Here is a 27,661-nt window from a genome sequence, read left to right as displayed (position 1 = left end):
GACCACAGAGATCTGACACCGCTGCCGTGGAACTGCTCAGAACCCGGGCATTCAGACAAAAGGCTGGGATTCATTGAATATTCATGGCAGTAAAACAAGATTCCACCCTGTCTTTCGAGATATGTGTGGCACTGCTCTGAAAACCCGAGGAAAGGCTCAGATAGTAATTGCCATTCAAACCCCTTGATTTTTGTTTATCATTCTCACATGACTGGAAAGGAACTTCTCTCCCCAATGAACTTCCAAACTGACAGTAACAAGACTGGCTGTGACCTACTTCCTCAGCTTGAGGATTGAAAGAGCAACTTATGTACAACACCTGTAATCGAAATTTAGAGTGCAATTCCCCCCATAGACTTGACCTTTTTAGCCCCAGTTGTACCTATTGCTCCAGTGCTATTATACCTAAATTACACTGATCTATGGGAGAGAATCTAGTCCCCTTCGTCTTGACATGTACAAAGCAAGAAAAAAAGAAGCAGGGATCTTTCTTCAATGGGCAGTTTTTGATCAGCTTCCTCTTTTGTGTCACTTAAAGGAGGATAAATGTCCCATGAGAATATAATGATTTGCATGTGACTGCAAAAGAAGACAAGATGGAGCCAAGTTGGCTGAGACAGTACTTGCTTTATGGCATTAAAATATTATTCTTCAACTCTAGAGATGGCAAAAATTTCTCTACAAGTTTTATAAAAATCGTACATGCAGACACTAAAATCTTTAACCAATGATATAAAACAATGTCAAACTCCCTCTAGGAGAAAAAGAATGACTGGTGTATATGTAATTAAAATATAATGAAGATGCATTTATTTTTAAAAGGTACTTATGATACTCATAGCTCCTTCCATGGGGAATAAGAAACAAAGACCGCAAAATCTTTGCTGATACTATTTAGGATGACACTGCCTTGATATTAATACTAAGATATCCAAGTCCTCTGGTCTTTGTGTTGTTGAATTAGGCAAATGCCTAAAAATGAGAAGCTAAAATAAAAACTACTTTCAAAACATATCTGCATTTAAGAGAAAAAAACAGAACAAAAGATGAAGCATAGAAAAATCTGGAAGTAAAGATTATCAGGATGTACTTAGAAGAACATACTGTTAAACCAACAAAGGTGTATGATTTGCAACACCAACATACTGTGTAGAAAGAAATGAGTAGCAAGGATATTTTTAAAATTCATAATGCTTCAACAATGTGAGATTACCAACAGCTGCACAGAAATTAATTAGACTCAAGTTGCTATAACTAGTTAGGCTAATGATTAGACTGGTCTCCTCTTTGAGGAAGGGAAAATATAGCTATTAAAATGAAAAAGCTTTGAGGCTATTAATTCTTATAATCTTTCTGGTTGACTTCATCATCGCAGTCTTTAATTTAAATAAATGCATTGAAATTTTGACCTTGAACTTCTCTCTTACCTTTTAAAGAGGCCATACCTACTATTGCAAACTTGAAGACTGATCGCGTTTGGAATTTTTCAAATCCTTTATAACCAGTTTTCCCCATAGACAAGAACACATATGTACAAGTTATTCAATCTCTCCCAAGGGTCCATGTGTATCTTGCCACACACCATAAGAGATGATGTTCACCTTTAGAACAAATATTGAATCCAAAACTTAACAGATCTTGAGCAACAAGTCTAATTTGTGCAGCACAGATCAAGGAGGCTGATACGGCACAGCATGGAAAAAATACTGTTGGCCTGAAGTTGGGAGTACTGAAGTGTTTTGTAAGTAGTGTGAAACAATGAAACACAAGGGCTCTGCTGGGGCTGGGTATCCATAAAACCACAATAAACCCACAGGTAGTTGTTATGCATTGAGTCACTCCTTCACTTGGAAGCAAGAATATCCATGGAAGGGTCAGTAATCAAGTATTTATAAATAAATAAAAAAATATAAAAAGGGTCTGAGCTAACCTATCCACATGTTCCCTCAAAAACAAATATTAAAATATGGTACTACAATTGCCTCAGAGTCTGGGCTTGCTCCTATCAAAGACAACTGCAAATATTCCATGGACTGCTGGCAACAGGACTTGAAACTTTATGACTTTTTCACTACAGCACATTATAAACTTTTGATACACAGAAACACAGGGAGGAGTCTTAGCTTTTAGCTTAGTACTTACAAGTGGCCCTAGATGCACAATCTCTCAATAAATGATGAGATCTTGTGTTCGATGTTACTGTTCAGCTGCAATTTGATGCATTACATAAAGACAAACTCACCTTCCCCTCACACATTGGGATATTAAGACCAGAGACCATAAGAACGGGCAAAAGGTTAACTGTATTTTGTATGGCCCTTCCCCTTCCAAGCCAGGGAAGTGCATCCCTTTGCTGCCCTAGGAGGATATTTAGGGGGGTCAGGAGGCCAGAATCTGCCAGGGAGAAGCATGGTAGCATTCACAAATGTTTCTCAAACATGACACCACCTCTATTGTGGGCCATTACCACCTCTATTGTGGGCCATTATCCTCACTACCATCTTACAAGTCTTGCACTCCAGGGACTGCAGGTATGTGCAAGGATGGGAAGAACTCTTTGTACCTTCTCTTACTTACACAGCAGAACTGGTAAGTGCAAAATGCTTCTTCCCCCCCAGTAAAAAAAAAAAAAAAAAAGTACATGAAAATTTTGGTAATTGGAAGGCTCAGGAAATTTTTCACTGTAATATAAGTACTGAGATACCAATTATGACTAAATTCTTGCCCTCTTGCCTGATTTTGCTGAAATACACTCTGCATTTTTATGATTCCCACGTAACTCTGTGGCTCAGCTATTTCAAGACTTCCTAGCGCTGGTGACACGTATTCAAGTCACAAGTGCCAACTGTGAGGAAGCACTCACCTTATAAAGCTCTGTTCATTCAAATGGTTGCACAACTAGAACTTTTATAAGGTAAACCAAGGCACTGAATCCAGGGTAGTGGACCAAAGTTAATAATGTGGTATTTCAACCAAATATTAATAATAAGCTTCCCTCTCTTTAAAGAGAGTTTTCCACATTTCCTTGATTCATTTAAAAAGAAAAAAAAAAGGAAAAAAATAGCCTGGAGCTGCAGAGAACATGGGAGGTAAGTGATGTTTTGACAAACGTAGCCTGTGTAACAAAGGGAACACGTAAAACTAGTTCTTGCTTCCAGCACTAGAAGTTTTGATAGTGCATGCAGCACAGCAGTTTAGAAACAAAAGATTTGTATAGGTCTTTCCAATCAACCTTTTTCCAGACAAAAACTCTGTAGCATGTGTATGGTATTCTGGCAGTATTTTGTACTGCAATTAGGCATGTACCTTTTGGGTCACATGGATGCTCCTCCTGCGGACATACGCTTCACGTCCAAAAGAAATCGAAAGGGATAAATTCCATGATCACAAGAAATCAGAGTTGCTGTAATTTTATAGCCAAAACCATATTCTGTTGAATTACAGAGAGCAATGTGGTGTAACCACTGCTATGGAAATGTGCCGGCAGATTTCCAGAGGCCTTAGGCTCCAGTTTTAAATGGCAAGCCTCTTGGAAAGCAAACAGACCTTTACTCCTTCCATATGGCAGTGCTGATAGCTGTGTCATTTCATTTATCCTAGTTAAAATGTTAATGGTGTTAATTTTTCAGTGATGGGTTAGGGGGAAAAAAAAGTCCTGCTCAGAGAACAGATTTTTTGCTTAATGTTGATAGGAGCCTCCTGTTTAAAATCTGTTGGGAAAATATCTAGCATATCAATCATGCACGTTTGTCTTGAGAGCTTCACAATCTCTGTACATTCTTGGTCTGAACCACTGAAAGGATTATGTTGCTGAGATTTCTCCAAGAAATATTAAAGAACAGGCTGAGTCAGTAACGGAGTTTAAAATGACTAATAGCTGAGGATGAGCCTGCCATGGTCTGGCCTGTTTTACAATTCATGAGTCATTTTTTGCCAAGAACTGATAAGAACAGAGGACAACTTCAGGACACTCAACTATCATGAAAACATTTAAAAAACTGAAGTGTAATCTTGGACATCTATACATAAATTTGATCCCTGATGCTGCAAACAGTTCATCTCCTATTTAGCTTTAATCACAAAAGTTCCACTGACTTCTAAGCAGATAATTTCAAATAATGCCTGACACTGGAGCAAGGCCTGTTATGCTAAATGAATTTTAAGATTTTTTTTTTTCCCCAGAGTTTTAAGGAGCTGGTCACAGACACGGTTAAGTATCTAAATTTAAACATTTTGACTTCACTTTTAGAATTTTAAAATAATTTTCAATTGAAGAAGTTTAGTGAGTGCAACAAAAAGCCCTATGATATGCTGGACTATTAAATCATAGTTTGACCCTGAAAAGAAATATTACAGTATGATACCTAGTTTTAATTTTAGCAGTAGCTCATGAAAATTAAGCTGAGGGAGACAACAGGAAAGCGTTTAAGAAGTACTTACTGATTGGTAGATTTGCCTACTACCAATTTAATTTAGCTGTGCTATCAACCCCATATGAATAAAACCCACATTTTCCAGATCTATGCATATGACTTGATTTCATAATGATGTTTGAAATTTGCCTGTGTTTGGGAGACTTTCTGCTTTTGTCAGTATTTTCTGCATTTCTCCGTAAAGCAGATGGGTGGACTTTGTAGTGCTAGGTTTACAAACGGACTTGATGCTACTAAAGGTCCTTTCCAACCTAAATGGTTCTATGATTCTAAGAATCTTCCTTGACTGACCAACAGTTCATTCCTGGAGCTAAGTGTTATGTGTTACGATGCTTCCACTTTGAGCCTTTGTGAAAAGTGACAAGCTAACATGTATTTCTCCTTCACTCCAGTTAGGATCTGCCTTTTGCCCAAGAATGTCCTGGGTCCTCCTTGCACAAGGTTATTACATATTCATGCAACAAAACCTTCTTAGTTGTTTTCCAAGAGAAAGGATGAAAGGTTTGGTGCTTAAGACAATTAAAAGCATGCTGAACAAAACACCAGAAATTCTAAATGAAAATATACTTCTGCATTTCAAATTGCAATGGTAGAGAAGGTAAGGTGCTTCCCTTTGAATCCAAGTTCTTGAAATTGCTTGCCTCCTGTAATCCTTTGAAACCACAGAGTTTTGAGAGAAGGGGATTAGACCAGCTTCTATTTCACAAGTTTTTTCCTCCTCTCTGGTCAGGGAAGGAATCATTAAAACTTCAAACATAAAGTGTGGAGTATTGCTCTTCTCTCAGTTAAGTTTTGGAAGATCTGCTGCTGAAGGAGAACCTAAAAAGCAGCTGATGAATAACTTACTGAGACAGCTTACTGAGAATGGATTAGAGTGTGACATTTTTACTTTCTACCTAAGCTTAGACAGGTTGAACAAATTATTTGCTCCTTTTTAGGAATAGAAAGTCTCTAATGTCGAGTTTAAATTTGCCGTTAAGTAAAGGATAGACAATACAGATAATCATAAGGTGACACACCTTCATTACTCAGACAAGGCTTCCTCCTTCAGATTCAGGACTAACTATTCATTCTCTCACATTGCTGGTTGCATTGACAGGTGAGAAATCATGCCCATTTCACCTTTTTTCCCTTCCAAAGGAGTACCATTTCACATTCACTGAAAGACTTCAGAGTTCTTTACAGAACAATACTGAACCGGACAACACGTGAATACAGAATAATTCCTAAAACACCAAGAGGACTGGTCTGGGACTTACGCTGTCCACGCCACATCTTTAACAAGGCACGCAGTGGGCACAAGAAACAAGCCAAACCAGAAGTATCCACATCTTAACACCATTCCAGCCTGTGAAGGAAACAAACAAATAAATCATGAGTATTTTCAAGCCATTACATGTTAAGTGGTTGTTTACAAGCAAAAAGGTAGAGTGATGGCATCAGACAGGTACTGGGTGATGTTGAAATTTGATGGTGGTGGTAAGCCTCATCAACTCTTAACAGAAGATAGGCCTTCAATTAACAAATACTAATGGTATTTTTCACTGCAATGATTCCTTATGACCTCAGATTCCTCAGAAATTTTTGAAAACAATTTTTTAAAAGCATTTTGACCAAATCCTCCAATGATATTAAGTTGTGGATTCAGGCAGACACATTTTAAGTCATGGAGAAGAGCACCATAAGTATATTTAACTTGCCCTTCTGACTATATTTTGTGCCTTTTGCTTACTCTGTTTCTACCTAACGTCCTGGATCTCTAAGCAGGATCAAACTGACATGAAAAAAACACATTTCTCACTAAAATGTTTCAGTCATATTCCACTTAAATACAGCACTTCTTGTTCAAACTACTGCTGCCTGAAACCCAGGGTGGGAAAGATTCACTCCTGTCCTGCAAATGGCATTTTTACAAACAAAGAGTTCAAAGTTTATCTTTGCATTTTTCTCATTGTTGCAATGCTTGAAGAAAAAGTTTGGTGGGATTCGAGAAGGAAGAAACCCTGCACAACCCAGCATATACACATAGTTATGGAACGAAGTTGAAATACAGCACTATTTACAGAAATGCTACTTTAGATCATTAGAATCTTTTGCAGATAAATTAATGGTGATTAAGGCCCAGGTTCAGTAAATGGAAGACTTGAGACGTCATCACCTCTTGCATGCAACACACACACTTCCCATCACAATCATTAAGCTCTCCAGCACATTAGGGACAGAAAGGAATTTTTTTTTTTTTGGTGCGAGGACACAACTGAAATAGAGGCTGAAGGGTTTCAACAGGATTTCCAGTGTCTAGACAGATTTTGCTCTCTTGCCAGTTATGGACACTGCTGTATCTTTTTCCCCAAACATTTACTTCCCAGTATTTTGTATGCTCCATACACACATCTACCGACATTCGCATGCAACGCTGCCAAAGGCAGGGAGGCCCGTACCCACGGACACAAAACTGTAGCAGCTGCCTCACCAGTGGAAGGCAGGCTTGGCTGGCTCAGCTTTGCCTCACTACTGTAGCACACAAGCATTGCAAGCCTGCAATGCTAGAGTGTCAAGGCATTGCACAGATAAACACAAAGCTGAGCTGGAGAACATGGAACTACACAAAATATCTACTAGCCTTTGAAATATATTGTAAGAAGACAAAATTTGTAATTATACCCTTAAACATGACTGATCACAACAAAAGACTTTTACCAATCACTACAGTAAAGCTTTTAAACCGAGAAAAGCCATCACAGTGCCTTGCCAGAATGTTCATCAATAGCATCTAGTATGTTCTCCTGGTGTTGATCTCCGTTTAAAGTTGTTCACCTAACAACTAAGTCACATCTAGCAGCAACTTCCCTGTTATCCAGGAGGAAGAAGTTAGTGACCTGCTGAGCCACTTGGATCCTCACAAGTCTATGGGACCAGATGGGATCCATCCTAAGGTGATGAGGGAGCTGGCAGAAGAGCTCGTCAAGCTGCTCTCTATCATTTATCGCCAGTCCTGGCTCACCAGGGAGGTCCCAGATGATTGGAAGCTGGCTAATGTGACACCCATCCACAAGAAGGGCCAGAAGGAAGACCTCGGAAACTACAGGCCTGTCAGCCTGACCTCAGTGCCTGGCAGGATGATCTGTTCCATAACCTTAAGTGTGATCACATGGCACCTACAGGACAGACAAGGGATCAGACCCAGCCAGCACGGGTTTAGGATGGGCAGGTCCTGCCTGACCAACCTGATCTCCTTTTATGATCAGGTGATCCACCTGGTGGATGAGGGGAAGGCTGTGGATGTGGCCTATCTGGACTTCAGCAAAGCCTTTGACACCATCTCCCACAGCACACTCCTGAAAAAGCTGGCAGCCTATGGATTGGACAGGGGCACTCTCTGCTGGATTAGGAACTGGCTGGAGAGCTGGGCCCAGAAAGTGTTGGTGAACGGGGCTGCATCCAGTTGGCAGCCGGTCACTGGTGGTGTCCCCCAGGGATCAGTGTTGGGCCCAGTCCTGTTTAATATCTTTACTGATGATCTGAACAAGGGGACTGAGTGTAGCACTAACAAATTTGCAGATGACACCAAGTTGGGGGGGAGTATCAACCTGCTGGAGGGTAGGAGGGCTCTGCAGAGGGACCTGGACAGGCTGGATAGATGGGCCAAATTCAACAGTATGACGTTTAACAAGACCAAGTGCAGGGTTCTGCACTGTGGTCACAGCAACCCTGTGCAGTGCTACAGGCTGAGGAGAGAGTGGCTGCAGAGTGACTAGGAAGAGAGGGACCTGGGGGTTCCAATCAACAGGAAGCTGAACATGAGCCAGCAGTGTGCCCAGGTGGCCAAGAAGGCCAATGGCATCCTGGCCTGGATCAGGAATAGTGTGGCCAGCAGGACCAGGGCAGTGATTCTGCCCTTTGTATTCAGCACTAGTTAGGCCGCACCTTGAGTACTCTGTCCAGTTCTGGGCCCCTCAGTTTAGGAAGGACACTGAGGTGCTGGAGAGTGTCCAAACAAGGGCAATGAGGCTGGGGAAGGGACTGGAGCATAAGCTCTATGAGGAGCAGCTGAGGGAGCTGGGGTCGTTCAGCCTGGAGAAGAGAAGGCTCAGGAGAGACCTCGTCGCTCTCTAGAACTACGTGAAAGGAGGTTGTAGCCAGGTAGGGGCCGGTCTCTTGTCCCAGGCAACCAGCAGTAGGACAAGAGGGCACGGTCTTAAGCTGTGTCAGGGAAGGTTTAGGTTAGACATTAGAAAGAAATTCTTTACAGCCAGAGCGATCAGACATTGGAATGGGCCACCCAGGGAGGTGGTGGAGTCACTGTCCCTGGAGGTATTCAAGAAGAGACTGAATGTGGCACTTAGTGCCATGGTCTAGTTGACAGAGTGGTGGGCTGGACTCGATCTCACAGGTCTTTTCCAACCTGGTTGATTCTGTGATTTTGTAACTTGCCCTTGGATTGCCCAGTAGCGAGTACTTCCAAAAGCATTTTTCATTTTTAAATGTTAAATCCGCTATGCCATTGCTGGACTGACAGACCAGTGGTAAATCTTGTACTGAAACCAAGAGCAAGCTAGACAGTGCTAAAACATTTATGGACACTTTGCCACCCACACAGACAGTAAGCAAACACATTTCAGTCCCAGAATCAGCTCTCAGTTATTTGGGAGCCCTCATGCCTGCATTCACATGTGAATGCCAGAAGCATACAGGCAGTTTTGATCAATGCTTATTTAAAGAAAAGGATGCGCAGGAATAAGAGAGAATTCATAACTTCATTGTTAGCCAAAAAGCAGAACTGTAATAACAGTGCCAAAACTTAATGAGATTTATTCTCATGCTTTGCTCTTCTTTGGCTGTGACCCTGCAAGTGCTAGCAGTCACAGAACCACATCAGCATTATTTCCACTGACCATCCTTATGCTGCCTTTGCTAATAAAGGCTAAAAAGGGTTCATAGTATTCCATATGCATTTTCTGCTATTTTTGCTCTGAAATATTTTACGTTCCACTTCTTGCTTTTCTAGCTGAAAGCAACTTGACACACTTTCAAAGTGCAGAACAATCTGAGTATGTGTTCAATAGAAGTTTAAATGCTATTATTGTTGTTATAAATGTTGACATCTCAACCGATGGCTATGAATTTGGACATGTCTCAGATAAAAAAAAAAAATCAAAGCCAAATACTTTTTGCCTGCAATTATGTATTTTACTCAAGTATTGTTCTTCCAAAAACTTCACCATAACAGTGAAACTATTCATCTCATCTGAACCCTGTCAAACACTCATTTTACCACTGGCAAGCCTTTTTCCACACAATCCTTACGAAAATTTTACTCCATTTCTAAGCTCATCTGGAAGTTTCTTTCTTGCTCACCTCTAGTTTCCCCTTGGAGTTATTCTATGCTGCTTGACAGTGAACTGGTTTGTCTTGAATGCACAGCTCTGCTTCAGAAGACAGTCTTCTCTCTGGCAGGATCACACCATCTGCTCACAGGATGGGGGGCTCCTCAGCAGAGGATTCACTGGAAATCACCTAGCATGTTCTGGGGACATCCACAGACTACCCACTTTTAGGATAGTCTCCAACTTGCAGGATAGAGAGCTGGGCTATGAACAGAAGCTACAATAAGAACACCTATATATCCCAACAAAGCTTTTCTCAGGCTTCCCAGCTGTTGCTGTGCTGCATTCCAGTTGCTCAGCTATTCCTGACAGCAGTGAAGACAGTACTACGTTACATCTTCAGTGAAACAGGGCATTTCTATACCCAGTCCCAGTGAATAACACCCTTCAGCTATCAGTTATACCCCGCTAGATAGGAAAAGTAGAGCTACCAAACAGGAATGATCACTTTTTCTTTCTTTCTTTCTTTCTTTTTTTTTGGTAAAGATCACAAGAAGCAGTAGAAATAGGTTGGTTTTTAAAAAAAATTCAGAATTTTGAGCAGCTCTGTCATCACACAAACCCCACAGTATGCAACTAAGTAATTTTTATTCTGTCTACTGATGTAAACATTAGAGACTATCCCATCCAAATCTAACTACCAGAGATCATTAATCACAAGGCACCCCCCCAAAACACTTGAGACTAATGTAAGTCCTCCTACTGAGGACATTGCAACTTAAACTGCTGCCACCAGTAGACTGCCTTTCAAGCACTGATTAATCTGCCACAGACAAAGCACTCATTTTAGAGAACTGGTAACATTTGTTAAAAAGAAAGAATGGGAACAAGAAAAGAAAGAAAAAAAATCTTGGCTCCAGCTATTTCACAACTGAGGAGAAAATAATTTAGGTCCCAATACCTTTAACCTCTTGTAAACAACTTTTGTAAGAGTGAGTAGTTTCTTTTTCTTCTTTTAAACACAGTAAAAAAGTGATAATACTGGTCATTCAGAATGACCAGGAAGATCTGCTTTGTACTATTATTTTACAAAGCCTAGGTTAAGGTGTGCTTTTTTGTTTTTTGGGGTTTTTTTGGAGGTTTTGTTTGCTTATTTTAACTCAAGGACATGCTATACACAAGCATATCAAATACAGAATAGGTTGTTTTTAAACAAATTTTAAATTGCAATATGGAATACATTTTGAACTTTTTTCTCTGTTTTACTACTTTTCCTTAGTATGCAAATAAGCATCATTCCTAGTTGTACTATTCCACCAATAGGTGGTGCCACTATTTTCAGCAACTTCCAAGAAGGACAAGGCCAGAAGTGCCCAGGGGTGGGAAGTCAATATGCAAACTGTTTTAGTATTCTTTTCACAGCATGGTTAGACAACTGGGAACCAGTAAATGATTCTAACAAACCAAACAAGGATCTCAATCATCTTCTGTCATTCTAGAAAAGTGAGACAAAATTTAAATTTTTATTTTGAATAACAAAAGTTCTTTATTACTTCATTTCCTCATATATCCATGCATCTTAACTCTGACAAAAAATGAACAGCAAAAGCATAAGATCATGATGGAAACAGCTGGCTTTATATTTACAGCACGATAAAAAGTATTATTGGAAGCGCGCCTGGAGCCTGATCATAGCTCTCTCCACAAGACATGGGTAAGGACGCGATAAGTCACTCAACTGTGGTTTCATATTTGTTCAATTCCAACTTTATAAGCTAGGGATTCAAGTCTAACCTGCAGTCAGGTGATGGCGTACCACTTAAGTCACCAGTAGTCACATGTGGATGATAGCATGGCTCCGCCTTTGGCAGCACTTGGGAAAGGAGGAGTTAGGGAAAAGATGGCCACATGACTACTGTGAGGGATTCACATATGGCAACAGCACAAGAAATATTCAATGCCATCACTGAGATACTAATGATCTAGACTTCTAAGACACTGAAGGATCCTCCTGATGAGACATGTGGCTGAAGCTGCAAATGCAGCTCTGGGAGCCTTGGCCCTGCTGCTCCATCTGCATTGCCTCAATACCCAAAGCAGAAAGCAATGCATCCCCAGCAGCAGACAACCCCACCTCAAATAGCCAACTGAGATGCATGAGGTAGACATCTGCCAGTACCTCTCCTCCATTAGTTCTAGACCAGTGGCTTGGTCTGAGCACACCATTTGAGAAAGGTTAAAGCTGGGCCAGGGGAATCCCAGTTGGTCGCTCTGCTCCCATCCCATGTTAGGCAAGTCACTCGCAAGCATGTCTGTTATACAGTCAATGAAGACAGTTTTCCTCAAAGCTTATCTCTGCCTCAGCCCACTGTTGTGAGGTGCTACTCCTAGGGCCTTCGTCACAGACACTTTCCTACTAGTGCTGCTAGCTCGGGCAAACAATCCCCCTCCATTTATCTTTAAGTTCCAGTGCCTCACCTGAATGCAGGGTGTATGGACAAATATATTATTCTCCTTGAGAAGCTCAGGCATTAGCACTGGGGCACATTACAGCAATGTTCTAGAAACTTCCAGATTCCTGGGAGATATGGCCTTCCATCTGCTCTATAGATTCAACAAGGCTCTATAGATTCAGACACTGCTTTAAATGTCTAGGAAATATTTGCAGTAGAAAGTAAAACACATGCTACCCCAATTTTGAAATTATTGCACTTCTAGTAATGTTACATCTTAGACATCTTTGCAGCAGATTTTTTTTTAAATGCTTACATAAGAAAATTTAAACCCTAACTTCAGTAGAAACAGATTCCATGCATTAAAAAAACTATCACAGATTGTCAACAATATCACCATGCAAACTCCCCAACAAATATATATTTATAGTTTGCAGACCATTACCCACACCTGTTCTAGAGAGCTCTCTTCCTTTAGAGAGCTGCACTGTGCATGCTCTGCATGTTTTGGGTCCTCTTAAGCCTGAATGTTTCAGCACCAGCACTAGGTAGTATTCTTTCAAAAGACCTGGAAGTTTAACCTTGAATGGGTAAAAATATTAATTTCTCAACAATCAAGTAACTGAACAGATCTTAAGGAGATACAAGACTTACCATATACTAACAGTCTAAACACATGCCATGTAACAACTGGAAGATACTGTGCCATAAACCAATCCATTTTTCATAAATTACTCTGAAAGCATCAACTATCTCACACTTCAAATGATAAAAAGGCATTTATTACATCCAGTCAAAACCTCCTGCTTTTGCTATTAGCTTATGTGGAATGGTCAGTATCTTCACCCCATGCTGTTAATACTGTAGTAGACAGACAAATTGTGTTAAAATTACTGTATTATACAAGATCCTCAAAGTGCTACAAATATCAGACTCACCTTAAAGATCATATACATTAAAGCTGAAAGTGCAGAGGGATGACAGGGCCAGCTCCTGCTCACACAACTCAATTGCAGTGCTGGGCAGACTGCCCAAGTTCCTCAGTTAAATCACACTACACAGAGAACGAGCCTCTTGAAGCCCAAATACGAAATATAATCAATACCCAAGAATGCAGTCTCAAGGATTTTCCCTGTGCCCAGTGGAATACAGTCTAGCTTCAACATGAGTTGGTGCTTAAGGACTTCCCCACAGCATAACTGTAGCCAGCCAGCTCCAGGCTGGACAGCTTTTCTAGATTCAGGGCTGAAAGGTGTGATCAACAGATTTACCAGCTCCCTCTTCAACAAGAGTCTAGGCTGGAAAAGTGCCTAAAGAGTAACTCCTTTGAGTTAGTGGCAAAGTGTTAAAAAATGAGGCAGAAAAATTTTATTTCTCCTCCTGCTTACACCACTGGGAGTCAGGAGTACCTCAGATGAAATCAGAGGAGCTCTGCCACTGAAAGGCTGGCTGGATATTTCCATGTCTGAAATAAAGATGTGCAATGTTTTCCATAATGTAAGAGTTTTCGTTCTAAAATGACTCAGATGAAAACAATGACCTCACTGGCTGGCTGGATTTAACACAATGATACATTGGTCCAGTCTCAAACCTATTTCCTCCCTCTTGCAGTGTCTGCTCATATAGCCATATCCCCTTGAGAGCAGTAGGAGGAGAAAAGAAAAAAAAAGAAATCAAGACACCTCACTCACATATTTTACCCTTTTCCCTTAATTTTGCCAGTCAAAGACATACGGAAGCCTAGAGTAAGAAATCTCTCCACTGCGTAGCTTCCATGACATAGTTATCCAGTTTATTGGTAATTTTAATGTAGCACCTGGATATAAATGTAGGGAGGGACAACAGGAGCAGTACTTTGAGCAAAAAGAAAAATGCCAACACAATATCACAAAGGCATATATTTGGCATTCCTAGCAAAGCCCAAGGAATTTTGAGATACAGGTCTCAGGCAAGAAACTTTTCATTAAAGAAGTTGCTGGTTATGATGGATAAAAGAAAGCAGGAAAATACAAACTGAAGTACAGAAGACTCAGAAAAATACAATGGCAACTTAAAAAAGACGAATTGCTTTAAATAGCTTAAATCCTTTAAGCTATTTCATGATCAGAAAATTCTAGGAATTAGCAATACAAAACTACAAACCAGTAAATTAGTATCTTCAAGGGCAAGAAAAAGCTCCACCCAAAGTAACTTGACATACACAGCCATGATTTTGGAAAAAACAGTTAGCGTTATAACACTACAGGAGCACAGTGAAATCCTCAGAGCTCCTACATGCTTTTATTTTCTTGTCAGGAATTCTTATTCCATAATGGAGAAACACAGCAAGTTAGCAACCTATTTCTATTTTATTTCTTAATGTAATTCACAGAAATTAATATCTGATAGATGAATGAATATATCATCAACTAATGTGTCCCAAAGGATGTTAATAAGCTCTGCTTTGTGTTAACTAAAAATATATTCTACATCTGCAGCCTTACTTAAGGAAGAAATTATTGTATCTCATTATCTAATTAGTATACAACAGTACCAATTAAACAAGGAGTCTGCCCATGCTACTTTCTATTATTACTCTGATAGTAAAAAATTAAGAAAATTAATCAGATGGTGCTTTAATTTGATTTTATGGTTCACTAGCAGTGTAAACTCTGATGCAATTTCATGCAGCCCATCATTTTTTTCATTATTGGTTACAGTAAGCTCAATAAAAAAAACCATAAATTAATGTTTCTTCAAAGTAATTTGGAGAAGACCATTTGTTAAAATTTAGTAGTAAAATCATATTCCATGTAAATGGATAAGTGGATTCCTGAAATTTTATTAGGAAACACAGATCTTGTCAACGAAAGAACTTCTCCTTAAAGTGGATGAAACACCTCAGTAAAACCTTACCTAAATGGCACGAGACGCTAATTATTCTTCCTGGTTAAAAAAACTCAACTATAAAATATAATTTTGTATTAGTCTGAGCTCCCCCAGCATGAATTAAAATAACTGAACCAAAGTAATTCTTTCCTTTGCACATGTTCATGAGGACTACAAACAATTTGGGGAAAAACAACCAGCCCCGACAATGTTTATGTCAAGATTTCTTTTGCATCAGGCTTGATGCTACTTTGAATCATAAGATAGTTTGAGTTTTCTGAGATTTACCCAACTGGACAGTTGTGCAACACAGTATAATCTTCTTTTGTATTTCAATTTAAAATGAACTCACCCTTGAAAATGTGGAAGAGCAGGCCCATGGGTAGCTAGCTACTGGTGGGCAGTGACCTGCCACGGGGCTGTAATTTCACCAAGCCAAGGTAAAACATGTAGGAAAGTGTCCTTCCCAGTATGAAAGCAAAGTCAATCCTACAGACACTTTTTTTAGAATCCTTGTATTTTTTCTCTCCTTCCCTTTCAAATTACACCAAAAGAGGCATGAATAGAAAGAACAAAGTAAATACGAAAGACTAACTTTGACAGACCCGACAATGTAACAGTGAATAATGTCTTATTCACTTCTTCATGCACTTCAGTATAAACTTCTACTCTGCATATAAAAAGAAATTTATCCTTTACATTATGGTCCTCCTCTTGAAGTAATGTTCAACATGCAACCACTCTTGTTAGCTGCCTGTAACTTTCTGTGAAGGTTTTAGGAGCAACCACTCTTGTATAGTAGCTGGCCTTATTTAATAACTGTGCCTTTATCATGAAAGCTGCAGGGGGGAAAAAAGTGAAATTTTATAGAACCCACCTTTGAATTTAAAACTCCAAGAGAGTAATTATGTTTAGCAGAAGTTGCTGCTTGCTAGCCAAGAGAGAAGTTATACCTACAAAGTTATACCTACAAAGAGTCAGAACCCTCGAATTTCCTGGCTTTGTGTGTTGAAATCTTCCAGCTGTGCTACTGCAACAGCACCGGTTTCCTCACATAAAACACATCCTCCTCACTATTAGCAAAGTAGCATTTCTAAGTAAAAAGATGCTCTGCCATAAGCAGAAAGATCACGTTCAGGAACCCTGGTCTTATTCTACCTCTACCATGGCTTCATGGTATGAATGTGAGCATACGTCCCAACTTCAGAAAACACAGAAGATAGAATCAACCTCTATGGAGTGTTTCAAAAACAAGGTTTTAAACAAACAAATACTATATTGAAAAATAGGGGTTTTTATATTAGTATCAAATAACACTTCCTCATCTCACATGATTGTTTTATTAACTTCAAAAAAAAAATATTTGAGATGTGCATTTACTCTTTTACTACCTGTTTTGCCCCAGAGTGTATCCTTATGCTAAGCTTTTTTGGGCTTTTATAGACCATCTTAAGAGAGTGGATTAAAAAAACATAAAAACATAAACCACATTAACTACACTATTAAATATTTCAGCTAAGTAGAATCAGGTATCTATGCACTTGCCTGAGACACTTAAACAATTCTATCTCCTGACTGAAGCTGCTGACCAAAACTCAAGTTCTATGGCACATATGAAAATCTGGAATGGCCAGTGACAACACTTCTATCAGTATTAGTTCAAATTAGATTCAGCATGTTGTCCCCAAATCTGGCAAACGTGTTGACTTTAGGAAGACTGCTGCTCTCCAGCGTCCTGATGTAGCAATTTCGATGGGGTAGGCAGACACCTCTCTTGCAAGCAGCCTGTTGGAGAGTCCTGCGAACCTACAGATTTGCTGCTTGCAGTGTAATAGAGCATTGAAACCCACAAACAGAAAACACTGTTGTTCGTATTCCGTTTTTACTTATTTCCTGATACGATTTGAGATTAAATTTACTAGGATAACACTATTCCTCATGTCTTACATCCTGTGGATTCCTTAACAGCTCAAGAATTTCAGAAAATGGCTAATAATCATATAGCATGAATTAGATCTGGTAACTGCAAGGTTCAGAAGTAGATCTTTTCCAAGTTTTTTAAATTGGGGCATAGGTTTATAAATCATTGAGCAGGTTAAATTCTTACCAAAGTCAACAGCAGCTGAAAGTACATCACTTCCAATAGAGGGAGTTCTGCATTCTGAAAAACTGTAGCCTTTAAACTCAGTTCTAGAGATTTTAATCTGTTCTTACTCTGTTACAGCAATGGTTGACTCACATTAGATAAGTCATTACTTCCCCACATCGTATTTCTCCAGAAAGAGTAATTTACTAGCTCAGTCACTACATATTCACCTGAGATTTTATCCTCACTCAATGGTTATATTCTTAAAGGATATTCTAAATGCAGCTAGGTCAAAGTTTTCTTTACTGTCATACTGTCTCTCCTGGAGGTCACAAAACCTTGGGGTTATTTTTAGCATGACTGCAGTTCATCTCAGATCAATGGAGCCTTACCACAAATATGTACTTTTTCCCATAAAACCTTGCTCCTTCTCTTAATTTTCATTCCCAATGAGCAATTTATGCCATTGCTTGAGCACATACGACCTCTTCATAGAGCCCCATGTCTCTGTGCCTTTAATTACCACATACAAAGTACATCTACAATGATTCCCACCACACTCTCTTGCCAAAGCCTTCTCGCTTCCTTTAACCCTTTACTGAAACCTTCATAACAGCATCATCACAGTATAGTAATGATTTATACAAATTCTCTTCTCCACATCACGAATCACAGCTACAGATACCTGCTCTGAATCTACAAATAAATGAATTGCAGCCAAAAGTTAGGTTCCCAGCCCAGAGAAATGCCTGACAAGCCTCACAGGAATGCAGTGCAGTATTTGATGTTTGTAGGAGACACAGAGCGCCACGGCAGATCTTCTGCACTACTCAGTCTTGGTCATCTTGTGCCACCCCTATGTTTCCACAGATGGTTGATTTCTGAGCATATAACATTCCAAACACAAGAGCCAGTGACTGCTGAAGATAGGTAGTCCCACAGGAAATGCTCTGTTTATCATAAAACACTGACAAAATGACAAATTGACCACAAGTGCTAGTCCAAGGTGCAGAGAATCTGCTGGCCACCCGGTCTCAAGTCAGGCAGCACAGCCACCTCCTGCCTCACACCCCTTCCCAGCAGGACAGATTGGGCAGCCTTTCCATCCACAGCATGCTAGGCAGAGCGACTTTAGGAGACCCATATTGCCAGCTTCTTTGCTGGGAAGAGCACTATTGAAATATAATATAATTTGCTGCATTAACTTTATTTTTTGGTATTGATTTATGCTTTCCCTTTAATTAAAAGGTACCAGGAAAACATTTGGTTTTGATTCAGATACTCAAACACACCAAGACCCATTTTGGGTGACTCCTCAGCACAGGCCCAGCAGCCCTGTCTGCATCTCCACAATGAATGACTTCCGCCAACGTGCAGCCTGAAAGCCTCCCTGGATCCTTCCTCCTAATCCCCGACATCTGTTCTGCGTCCAGGCCGGGCAGCAGGGACCCACCAGGGCCTGCTGTCAGTATGGCCACAGATGAGTAAACACACCAGCGCCCGTGTCAGGCTGCGTGTGATTTCAGCTGAGAACTCCGGACATGGAGCACGGTTCTCATTTAAAGCATTCGCAATGTCGAGGAAACACCTGTTAAGAAACTATCCAAAATAAATTTACCATGAGTCTTCTAAGAAAGAGAAAACCTGTGATCGACAGCAGCAGTACAAGATCCGACAGCAGCAGAATTAAAAGCCCCATTGCAAACCCTGACCAATTAAATACATAAACAGCATGATTTTTTCACTTCAGGGTAACAGTTACTATATCATTTCTCATCTTCCACTTAAAATAGATGCTTTTCACACTGGAAGACTGAAGTTTGACCTGTGCTGACCTGGTTTATTTTCTTCTGTATGCAGGAATCCTACAATGCCATGTTATGTATAGTTTTAAAAGAAACACTCCCATACGGCTGTTCTTTAAAATCGTGTCGGCTGCATATCATCAGGAATAGTTTTTAAATAGTTTCTGCCTGACTACTAAAAACGGTGGATTGACATTCTGCTTAAACCCTACAAGGTACAGTAGATGAAGATCGGTAATTTTAGAATTAACATTAAAATAGTAGAAATATCAAGATCTTCCAAAGCTGTATCAGTGACATTAGAAACAAATCCCAAAGTCTGTAAGTCTCTTAGTATCAGACAACTGGCATTTTTAAAAGGCTTGCCAGCAATCTTTTAATTTAAACCACTGTTTTTCCCCTTTAAGGACTTTGGAGGTTTATCTCAGCCTATAGGGGTACCTCCCCCTTCTCTCTGTGCACACATCTGACCAGCAATTGCACTGCAAGCTGCTTACTAATGATTGCGGCATTTTTCAAGAACACTTAAGTGACTTGGAGCACAGGTCACACTGATGCTCAAGTAGAATTAAATCAAATATTTAAAATATTTTGCATTTCCCAGTTTCTTTCTGTTCAGGGCTCTCCAGCAAGAACTATGCTGCTTACTAATTTGAGCACTATACCATGTCTGCGAGGTAGAAAATTTTATTTCTCATACTGCAGTGTGCTGGTTTTGACTGGGTAATTTTCTTCACCATGGCTAGTATGAGGCTGTGTTTTGGATTTGTGCTGAATACAGGACTGATAATATAGAGATGTTTTTGTTATTGCTGAGCAGTGCTTACACAGAGCCAAGACCTTTTCTGCTTTTCACACTGCCACACTGGTAAGGAAGGTGGGGGCGCATGGGAGATTGGAAGGAGACAGAGCCAGGTGACCCCAACTGACCAAAGGGGTATTCCAGACCAGATGACATCATGCTCAGTATATAAAAAGGAGGGAAAAAGGAGGAAGAGGGGTATGTTTGGAGCAATGGCGTTTGTCTTCCTAAGTAACCATTACGTGTGATGGGGCCCTGCTCTCCTGCTGAACACCTGCCTGCCCATGAGAAACAGTGAATTAATTCCTTGTTTTGCTTTGCTTGTGTGCTTGGCTTTTGTTTTCCCCATTAAACTGTCCTTATGTCAACCCATGAGTTTTCTACTTTTTACCCTTCTGATCCTCTCCCTAATCCAGTTGGTGAGGGAGTGAGTGAGTGGCTGCATGGTACTTGGCTGCTGACTGGGGCTAAACCATGACATGTAGGTAAGGAAAACCAACACTAACAGCAATTAAGACAGCTTTCCCTACATCACACTGCAGTTTTGGGTCAAGATCAGGTGAGGCCACCTCCACCAGCTATTTCCTTGGGAGGCAGAATGCCAGGGGCATCACTCTGTTGCTGTGCCCACACCACCCAGTTCTGGGCACAGCACTTCAGGCTGCACAAGCGGTCTCTTCGCCTAAGTCAGACTTCCTCACTGGATGACCTCTGTTTATTCAGATTTCTAATTTCTGCTTGGTCCAGCTTGATCAAGTCCTTTATCAGAACATCAGAAAATAAGGTACCACAGGGTAAGTGGGAAAGGTCCCTGCACAGGAGAGTAGCCAGTTAGGTAACACAAAGCCAAGAGCAGGACAACAAATTGGGTGTTCTTAATGGAGACAGATCATCGGGGGAGTTCTACAGAAGGCTGTACTATGATTTGTGGCAAACAAGATAATCAAAGAGTCTAGGAAAGGGGTGAATATCAATATTTCCTCTAACTGTTGCCTTGTCTTCCCTTTGAGAGACTATAAAATAATACAAAATAACCAGAAAGAACATCAAAGGGACATTTCATGTAATAAAATAAAATTCAGTGTGTTTCAGTAGAAAGTGATAGACGTAGAGGAAAATAATATAAGTAATAGTCAGCTGAAGGCCCAAGGATGCAATCCTGTTATCCAGCAGTCCAAAAAAATGAAATTCAGTGTTAGGACTTACTAGGAATGGGATTGAAGAAACTTAAATATTTTGCTGATATTAAAAAACCCCAAACCAACAACCAACTGCGCTTCATCTGCATGTTGCCTTCATTCCAAAAAGGACACTAGAGAATTAGAAAAGGTTGAGAAGAAAGGTAACTAAAATCATAGTATGGCTTGGCTTCATTATGAGTAATGACTAATGAGATGACTTTCACTGAAGGAGAGAAAGAGACTATATAAAGGCCTATAAAGGCAAGAATGGCAGAAAGCAGGTAAAAAGAATAACTGTTTCTTTCTTTTTCTAGTACAAGAACTGGAGACACCAGATCAGACAGCCAGTGGCAGGTTCAAAACCATTTAGAGGTAACATGCTTTCACATATAGAGCATATGATTCATGCAGGTTGCTGTGGACCACAGAGCGATCACACTACTTGGAAAACTTTAATTTGAACTTAAAATTACACTGCTTCCTGGAAGAAAACCCCATTCAAGTTTAGTAAAAACAAAAGTATTGTTTCTAGGTGTTGAAATCCCTGAGCTGCTTAGAGCTAGGAGACTATATCACAAAAGTACCATTATATCTGTTTCTATTTGCATACTCTTCCTAATCTTCTGCCACTGGGCATTGCCACAGCCAAGACAATAGGTTAGGTACCTATAGTGGGACTGAAGATGCATTATTTAGATTGTATCAGCTGGAGGCTGCAGATAAAGGCTCCAGGGATAAAACATTTTTTCTCTATCATGAAATCAATTGGGCAAGATTGACAGGATACGTAACCCCTTGACACTGCAGTGACCCTTACCCACCTTCTTACTCCTACATCTCCCAGATCCCCCTACTTCCTCTACCTTCTAGAACCCACTCTTCCATTACTCTCAAATTAATTTTTGTCTCATAAAGTCTCATAATTTTGTGTTCATCTTTCAGGTGATGACACTCTGTGACGCCCAGCCTGCTGGGAAGCCTGACTTGAGAAGATGAACAGAGTTGATAGTTCTCTGGGACAGTCACCAATCATTATCAGGGACGCTGGTTTCCAAAGACAGATGCTGATAAAAAAACATCTGATCCATTTCTTCTAATGCATGAACCTAGCATGCATAACATCTTCTGCAAGGGTACCTAACAGACATTACAGTGAATAACTCCATTGTCTCAAAATGATAACCATGTGGCATATTTTCACACTACTCCTTTATCCCTCATTCTCAGATGTGAGAAACTAAGTACCTGCGCACACAGAAGCTGGAATTTGACTAACTCCTCTCACAGAGATGCAAGGCAGCACCAGCCTCAGTGATTAAATCCACTGCAGCAGGAGTGGATTTAAAGCTTTTAGTTTTACTTAAAGACAAGTAAACCAAACTGATAAAGCAATGTGTATTTCAATCAAAAAATGAAAGGAACAAAGATAACTCAATGCAGATAGGTATTATGGAGAGCTCCTTAATGAACATTTTTAAGAGAAGAAAACCAGTACCAGAGTGCCCGGCTCTAGAGTTCAGCTCCTTCAAAAGTGACAAGCTTTCAGCCCACAAAACCGCACATTAGGGCCAGCTTGCACCTTCCTATTAAACTTGCACCGCAAAGTGAGAACTACACACACCACAGAACTACATCCTTTTCCAAGGCACAGACATGAACAACTGCACAGATACATTCTCAGGTAAATATTCAAAAGAGCATCATTGTATCACTTCCTCCTTACAAATACTTTCCAGCATGTCTGAGGGCAGCCTTATATGAAATAGGGGCACATGGAGCATATTCTGGGCCCCCAAATCATAACCTAAAACTCCTTTCTCTCCTTCTTCAGAGACTGGCACACACACACAGCAGAAGAGAAGGATGCTGAGAATCTGCACCACGCAGTAAAATGCTCACAAAACAAATCCCCCAACCATATATAATTGAGTAATCCAGACTTTGGCTTACTCAGGTTTATGAGAACCAAACCAGCATTTAAAATTCTTATTTTTGCTTTCCTTTAAGTTTAATTAAGCTTGCCTTAGGCTCACAAGCCTACTGAATTTCAGACTTATTTTTGAGGTAACTGACCTGGAGAGTTTTCCTATCTGTTCTGCCCTTAAAGTATGTTCCAAGTGCATTCACTCTCTTACCACAAGCCTGACAGCAACATGAAAATCATATCAGAGGAAAAGAGTATTTTTTATTTTTTAATATTAGCTGATAAACTTTAGCAACACAAAATAGTTTCAACCTCACTTGTAGCCTCAGGGGGTCCTCCTGCAAGATTCAAGATTAGGCGAGATAGGAGTCTTTACCTTATAGGTTGTGCTCTCCTGTTTCTTTCTGAGCTCTGAAACTGGGACTTTCTGAAAGGGTTACTGGCTCCCACAATAAGCCCATTTGCTACAGGCAGCAGAAGCATTATCAAAGACCTCATTAGAGTTGTCAAAAGCTGGAGCAATTCTGCAACTGACAGAAAAAATGTGGGTTTGCAACACCAACAAATGCATCCAAGAGCTTCTCCAGTCTCAAAACAGGCAATCAATTTGCCAGGAAAAAATAATCCAGAATATTTATGTTAAAGCTCCCCCCTTCCCCTTCCAAAACCCCCTTAAATCAGCAGGGAAGAATTGTTGAATAAGAAAAGATTGCTAAACTCGCTACAGCAACAAGGTAGCACCATGCTAATGAAGTCATTCTGCTATTCTGCTTTTGCACAGGCAAAAAGGATTATGAGCCTGTGTAGCGGGGGGAAAAAAAAAGATATAAATATAGCTCTGAAACCAAATATTTCAAAGAGGGATGAATCTGTAACTCTTTTTTTCCACGCTGTTATTACATTCTAGATCATTAATGAAACAATCCAAGTGAAAAAAATAAAGGCAGTGCAGTGTGGAAAGGAGGATATAGCTAGAGGAAGATTTAGACTGTCAATTCCCTGTTAATGGTTCAGACTAATTCAGATGGGGTATGGTCATAAAGCTCTAGGGATTCGCACATCCCTGCCTCAATTCAAGGCACTAATAACCAATCAGTATTTTAGATAAGACTCTATAAATATTTAAAATTTTTAATCCTTCGAGTGCCAAAAATAACATTTCCCATCATGTCTTTGCCTTTCCCACAGCAACAACAATGAGATTTCTCAGCTGGCATTGCTGGCATCAGCACAATGTCAGGTGGTTTTAGTAGTGGCACTCAATTAACTTAAAACGTTCTATCTAATTGATCCATTTCCTGCACTGATAAACAATTGTAAACAAATACTTCTCTTCAAAGGAACAGCTTTGTTCACAAATTAAAAAAGGAAAGGGGCCATCTGAATCACGCTAGTCATGGCTGTGTCAGGGGTTTTATTATAAACACTATTTTTAGGGCTCTAAATGAGTGATGTGACATTAAATATCACAAGCCAAATTCTTCCCCAAGTTAATGTGACAGCGGTGCTTCCTCACACAAGAATCTTTGCTTTTTCTTTTTTTAACCTCTTCTGTGTTACTGACAGCACCATCTGTGTATATTTACATTGTTTTGATTTTCCTAACCCATATTCAGCCTTTCCAATTTATACTCATTTTTGGCACAGGAACCTCACTACCCCCCTTCACTTTCATCAGGTTCGGTGTCTGATTCCTGCATCTCAGTGGAACAACAGCCCTAGCAGTAAAACAAAAGTCAAATCACTTCTGTTTCTGCTCGCAATACCCCTTATAGGCAGACGCCCACTCCCACCATTTTGACAAGCATGCATTTTGTGGTCTTTTTCCAAACCTTTCAAAATGTAGCCAGGAAAAATTTCAGCATAAACGTTAGGCTTTTTTGCTGATTTGAAAGAGGTCACAACACAGACAGTTACTTGCAGCCTGTTGTCTCCTCTTACTAAAAAGCCCTGCTACTGAATGTACTTCACTCTTGCCCATTCCCCCCATCTATAATTTTGTTTCTCTATCCACTTGATGCAAATGACAATGCAATCACAGAAGGGTTAAAGTTGGGAGGGACCACCGATGGGGTCACTTGGTCCAACCTCCCTGCTAAAGCAGGGTTTTCCTAGAGGACATTGCACAATGATCATGAAGATATTAGCTTGCCTCTAATGATTTCAGATCCATGCTAAAGCATGTTACAGAAATGCTAAATTATTTTTGCCACTACTATATTCTCCTCTGGAAGTGAGCCAGAAATTCTTAAATTTAGGGCATTAAAATTGCCACTGTCATTTCATTAGCAAAAGCATTTGTAATAAGTAATTAGGAAAAGGCAGACTGTTGCATTTTGGATCTTGGTATGGTCACACATATTAGCTCAAGAGTTCAAGCCTACTGTTATTAAAGTACACAACCGACACATTGCTTCAACAAAGAGATCAAGAGACTGATTTCTACACACTGTCAGCTTCTCTGTCTGTTTTGACAGATTCAGGGTGTTACCACATTCAATATTGCCCTAACATGATTACAACCTAAGACAGCTTTTAGCCACTAACGTTTATGAAAATGACTGTAGCACTCTATATTGACTATGCATTTTCAGGAGTTAGGTGCCTTCTGCAAACTTTTCAGTCCAGATACCTGTGGTTTACTTCAAACAGTTTAAAGACTGGAAAGCAAAACCAAATGCAAATTGGCAAAGTAAACCTTACCCTGTGTGCCATTTGGCAATCAAGTTCTAGGGCATGCTCACAAGAACAAGGTGCTGACAAGGCCTGAAAAGACCATATCCAAGCTATTATACTAATCCATTTTTACTAATCCATACTTAAGTATATTTTTCAGGACTGTCTGAGACTGCAAGTTCAGACTTATGAGTATTGAACGTCTAGAAGAAACAAAACAACAGAGCTGCTTACAAAACAAGTGATTCTCTGCAAAGTGGATTCAAACCAGCAGGATAAAAACAAAGGTTACCCATACATAGTGAACCTGCCCATGGAGGGGGGGTTGGAACTAAACGATTTTTAAGGTTCCTTCCAATCCAAATCATTCTATGATTTGATGCTAGATATACTTATACATGCATCCAGAATCAATTATGAAACATAATGAAAATAAACAAAAAAGAAATTAAACATTACAGTAATTAGGAGAGGTCAATCAACTCCAGGAAAATAATACAGTAACACAACTTGGTGACTTTTGACTGCCAGTGTTAGTCAAGTGCAAACAAGAGGACTCACTGTCAGGTCAAAGGTAGGGTAGTATCATGTCATTACTACTACAGCAGTAATGGTCCTTGGAAAACAGACAGGAAAGTGTAATGTAGGGGAGCTCACATACTGAAAGGAATTGGTAAATGGACTAGAAGTGAACCTGGAGCTCTCCAAGGCTAAAACTAACATGAAATACCCAGAAGACAGCTGCTTTAACCTCCTTCAGAGACATCACTGCTTTCAATCCCTGGAAAAGTTACTGGTGTTAAAAACATACCAGTTTTGAGTTCAGTCCCACTGATGGAATCCAGGTTTTCTTAACCTTCCCTTACTTAGAGCAGACTCCAGTGATTGCTTAGATGTCACTTTGAACCTGATAGGCTTTCTTCTTTAGGCCGGTTTACAACACAATTATTAGTGTTACAGCCTTTCCATGCAACAAGATCTAAATTAGCACATTCCAGCAGTAGAAGCTCATCAACTGAGTGTTCATGTGTCCATTGAGTTTGCTGTACCTGAAAGTAAGAGAGATCCCAAGAAGCCATTGCCTACGGAAGCCAGACTGCCTAGGGTATTTCCTGCCACATTTACAGTTCAGCAATCTTGAAGTAAGCTCCCCCTCTGACAGGCCTTTCTCCAGAGTGCCTCTCTTCACTGATGTCATATATGGCATTATTTTCCCAAGACCACCTTTACCCTTAGAGCATTCAGAGAACAACTTCACATATGTATGGGAAAGAAAAGATTTTAAAAAAAAAGTGGAAATATCTAAGTTATAAATCGAAAAAAAATACCAAACAGAAGAGCTCTATTTTCAGGTAAAAGCATTATCCCTTTCTGACGCATGACACCACAAGAATTTGTAGATCTTTTTTATGAAACCCGTAAAGAATCCAGACCAAGAAATAAGGCATCCTAGTAATATTACTGTCAACATCAGAATATTTGACAGAAATAAGGTGAAGATCTGAACCACTGGATTTTCCTATCTTTAGAAACCTTACTGACCTGGCCATCTCAAACCACCGAATAGTTCACAAAACAGTAAGTACTATGCTCAGTTCTTAGAAAGAAGTAATGCAGACATCCATGAGGACTTTTAATGTATTATCTTTTTAATACATTGGGTCTAAAGGAGGTATATCTTGGTATGCCTATAGGAAAATTAGGTCTGGAAATTCAGATTGAATGGAAACAGGGAGACCTCTAAAAATAAAAACCCAAGTGAGACTCGATACATGCGTCTGAATGCTGGTGCAGGGGTGCCATTAAGTTTGAGGGTGTGTCTGGGCCATATTTCAAGTCCACATAGGGAAAAGACATGACTGTGAAGATAACATTTCCTACATTATAGTTTTCATGGAAGAGAAATGCTGGTGTGCATGGGCTGGAATTGAGCCATAGCTTATTTCAACATGTTTCTGATGTGGACAATTAGGGTTCCCTGCAGACCAAGAGCCTGCTTAGACATAGTCAGTGAAATCAAAAAATAGTGGAAAGTCACACAGCTGCATTCCCTTCAAACTGCAGTACCTCTTGCTGTTTTAACTTGTGGATCCCCAATTTGCATTT

General features: G+C 40.0%; 1 protein-coding gene across 6 annotated transcripts in view; it reads right to left on the bottom strand.

The window, feature by feature from the left end:
• ATP8A2 (ATPase phospholipid transporting 8A2) overlaps positions 1-27,661 on the bottom strand; it is a 325,416-nt gene that overhangs the window by 31,316 nt on the left and 266,439 nt on the right. For all 6 annotated transcript variants that reach the window (XM_017831596.1, XM_017831595.1, XM_017831597.1 and 3 more), the window contains one exon: positions 5,693-5,781. In XM_017831596.1, coding sequence (XP_017687085.1) covers positions 5,693-5,781 — 89 coding nt within the window. The remainder of the gene's footprint in view (positions 1-5,692; positions 5,782-27,661) is intronic.

Source organism: Lepidothrix coronata, unplaced genomic scaffold (genome assembly GCF_001604755.1).
Source record: "Lepidothrix coronata isolate B3197 unplaced genomic scaffold, Lepidothrix_coronata-1.0 Scaffold193, whole genome shotgun sequence".
NCBI lineage: Eukaryota > Metazoa > Chordata > Aves > Passeriformes > Pipridae > Lepidothrix > Lepidothrix coronata.
Note: the sequence above shows the minus strand (reverse complement) of the source record. Positions and strands in the feature narration are given on the sequence as shown.